General features: G+C 42.4%; 1 protein-coding gene across 1 annotated transcript; it reads right to left on the bottom strand.

The window, feature by feature from the left end:
- Window positions 1-1,063: 1,063 nt before the first annotated feature.
- On the bottom strand, window positions 1,064-1,945 carry LOC133924183 (protein GL2-INTERACTING REPRESSOR 1-like). Its single transcript, XM_062369615.1, has 2 exons — window positions 1,840-1,945; window positions 1,064-1,727 (listed from the first exon to the last, which is right to left on the bottom strand). The coding sequence occupies exon 2, from the start codon at window positions 1,706-1,708 to the stop codon at window positions 1,370-1,372; it is 339 nt and encodes a 112-aa protein (XP_062225599.1). The 5' UTR covers window positions 1,709-1,727; window positions 1,840-1,945; the 3' UTR covers window positions 1,064-1,369.
- Between the last annotated feature and the right edge of the window lie 675 nt (window positions 1,946-2,620).

The raw sequence follows: 2,620 nt of genomic DNA, 5'->3' as shown, positions 1-2,620 counted from the left end.
CAATGTTGTTTTCTTTGATGGATGAAATGAAAGTGACAGGCTTGCCATTTCCAGTCAACATGAATTAAAGGACTTCTACTACATAAGCACATGTTTTTTTTATCTTTCGATCTTTCTCCTTTTGATGTGATTCAAACCAACTTGTAGTATGGCTGGTCACCGTATTTGATTATGATGATCTGGACTTAACCTCAGACGTCTTTATCAAGTGAATTTAAATCTATTGGCTTGACAAAGTTGACCAATGCAGCATCGAGTAAGGTTGCTGCGTCGTAATGCACATATTTAGATGGATGTATAATAGAAAGAGATGGAGTGAGGTATGCTGAAATTGATCGGTATTCATTGCATGGCTTCGCACAGTTGTTTTTTCAACTGTTTCAAACATATCTCTTTCCAATTCAAAGTTCCATCACCATTTTAATCACTTAATGTCTTCTTCAAGGCTAGTAGAGAGAGTCGATGAGGCGCCTCTTCATGTTGCAACGTGGAAGTAGTAGTGCCAATTGGTCTGTTCAGCTAATATGTGATGACATCTTTGTAAGATCATCTCTAACAGAAACTCTAAACTTTATACTCTATAATACTATTACAGCATCTTCTAACACTATTACAGTATCTTCTAATACTATTACAGTATTTTTTTTTATCTCCATCAAACACCCTATTTTCTACCTTTCATTCCTCTCCTCCTCCTCTGGACCCACGCGCATACTCAGGAACAGTGATACGGAAGCCCCCAACTCATCTACAAATTTGCCGATCAAATGCCGATGCCGTATCCCGGTAGCACCGGCAAAAGCAAAAATGCAGTCTCTGTTGGAGTGATTTGCCGGTGTTGAAGAGCAGCAATTGTACGGAGGCACAGGAATATGGCAAAAAAGAAGTCTCCATTGGAGTCGGCCTAACACCCTATTTCTGGGGTTGACTGTTCTTCCTGTGTTATCCCCTTTTCTCGATGTTGGCACAAAACAATGAGCAAATTGGAATCCATGACTTGGGGAAGCTTGATGTTCAAGATTCCTATGGATATTAGAATGAATCGCTTCTCAACTTGACACTCTTAGGGGCAAGCTTTTTCTTGTTATCTTGAAATAAAAAAGCAAGACAGGAAGTCTGGTCCTATGTCTAAACAAAACTATTACATTTCGAGCCTCTAAAGAAGAAAACGAGGACAAATGATGTAGTCCCCAGTGCATCCGTGATATATCAAAATTGTGATACTAACACATGGGTGTAGCTTCACAATTTTAGTACGGGTATATCACGGTTACACTGAAGAAATGACCGGACAAAATAGAACTACTGGACCTAGGACTTCATATTGAGCTTTTTCTTGATGCTGGACCACCAAATGGAACCTCATTGTTCATCCCCCCCTGCTCCTCCTGCTGCTATTGCTGTTGTTCTTTTTGTTGCTATCCTGCAGGAAGTCAAGGAGCACGGGGCTCTTGCACTGGGGGCACCGAGGGTCATCCTGGGGGAGCATGACGTAGATGAAGCAGCGAGGGCAGGCAGAAAGCACCATGGACGTCGCCTCAGGGCTGTTGGACCACTGCAGGCCATGCTCGTTCTCCGACGACAGGCAGGAGCTCGGGGATGACTCCTCGTCAGCCATCGCCCTCCCGGAGGAATCTCCTGTTGCCGGAGGCGAGAGGTTCAGCTTCAGATCAAGGCCCCTAGAGCTCTTCCTGTTGCTGCGGCTCATCCTGGGAGGTATGCGCTGTCTGCATCCATCAAACGTTGGATCAATTGGTTGATATACACTTCAGAATAGATTTTCTACTGTTACGAGAGGGATTAGAGGCCGGGATATGATACATATCGCAAGGAACTTACTGTTTTGCGTGGTCGACGAGGCGCTGGGGGTGTTCAGGTGGAGACGAGAGCGATGAAAGGTGCTCTGGAAGTAGAGAACTCCGATCTTCAGAATGCTCGGAGGTGTCTCTTTGGTGTTGTTGGAGAAGAGATGGCAGGTATTTATAGGGGGAGGAGGTCAATTGGTTTTCTTTAATGTGACAGTAGAAAATGATCTTCAGTGCGCTCCCATTTTAATTAATTACTCTCTACATGTATACGCATTTTATTGCTTATCATATTCATGGTTGGGGAGTGGCAAGGGATGGATTGAATATGTCATGTTTGGGTGGAAGAGAAGTGCGAGGTGAGAGGCTTTGTGGTGACAAACTTAAAGAGGAAAACAGGATCTGGAATACATATCTACAGTTGAACTTTCGTTTTGTTTTGCACTGCTTTTACTAAAACAAGAAAACCAGCGATGTAATCCTTTTTATTGTGGTGCTTAATGTGTTAATCGGTATATTTTTTAGCTTGCTCATTGGTATTTTTAGCTTGCTCCACAACGTTTTCTAGGATTCGGCGTCTTTGAACTGCATGTCTTGGTGAGAGTTGAATCTCGATATCGGTATCTAAACCATGTTTCAGAATTTTGATAATGACCGACCTCCGATAGATTTTACGACTAGTGGGTGAACATAAAAGGAAGTTAGCTGGACTCATCAGATAATTATGGCAATTATTATTGGATGTGTGGTTGAGTGTTGAAACTCGTCGATTTTGTTTAATTTCCTTTTGATTATTTCAAAAAGCTTGTAGAATT

This window comes from Phragmites australis, chromosome 7, assembly GCF_958298935.1.
Source record: "Phragmites australis chromosome 7, lpPhrAust1.1, whole genome shotgun sequence".
Taxonomy (NCBI): domain Eukaryota; kingdom Viridiplantae; phylum Streptophyta; class Magnoliopsida; order Poales; family Poaceae; genus Phragmites; species Phragmites australis.
This window is presented reverse-complemented; position numbering and strand designations above follow the sequence as displayed.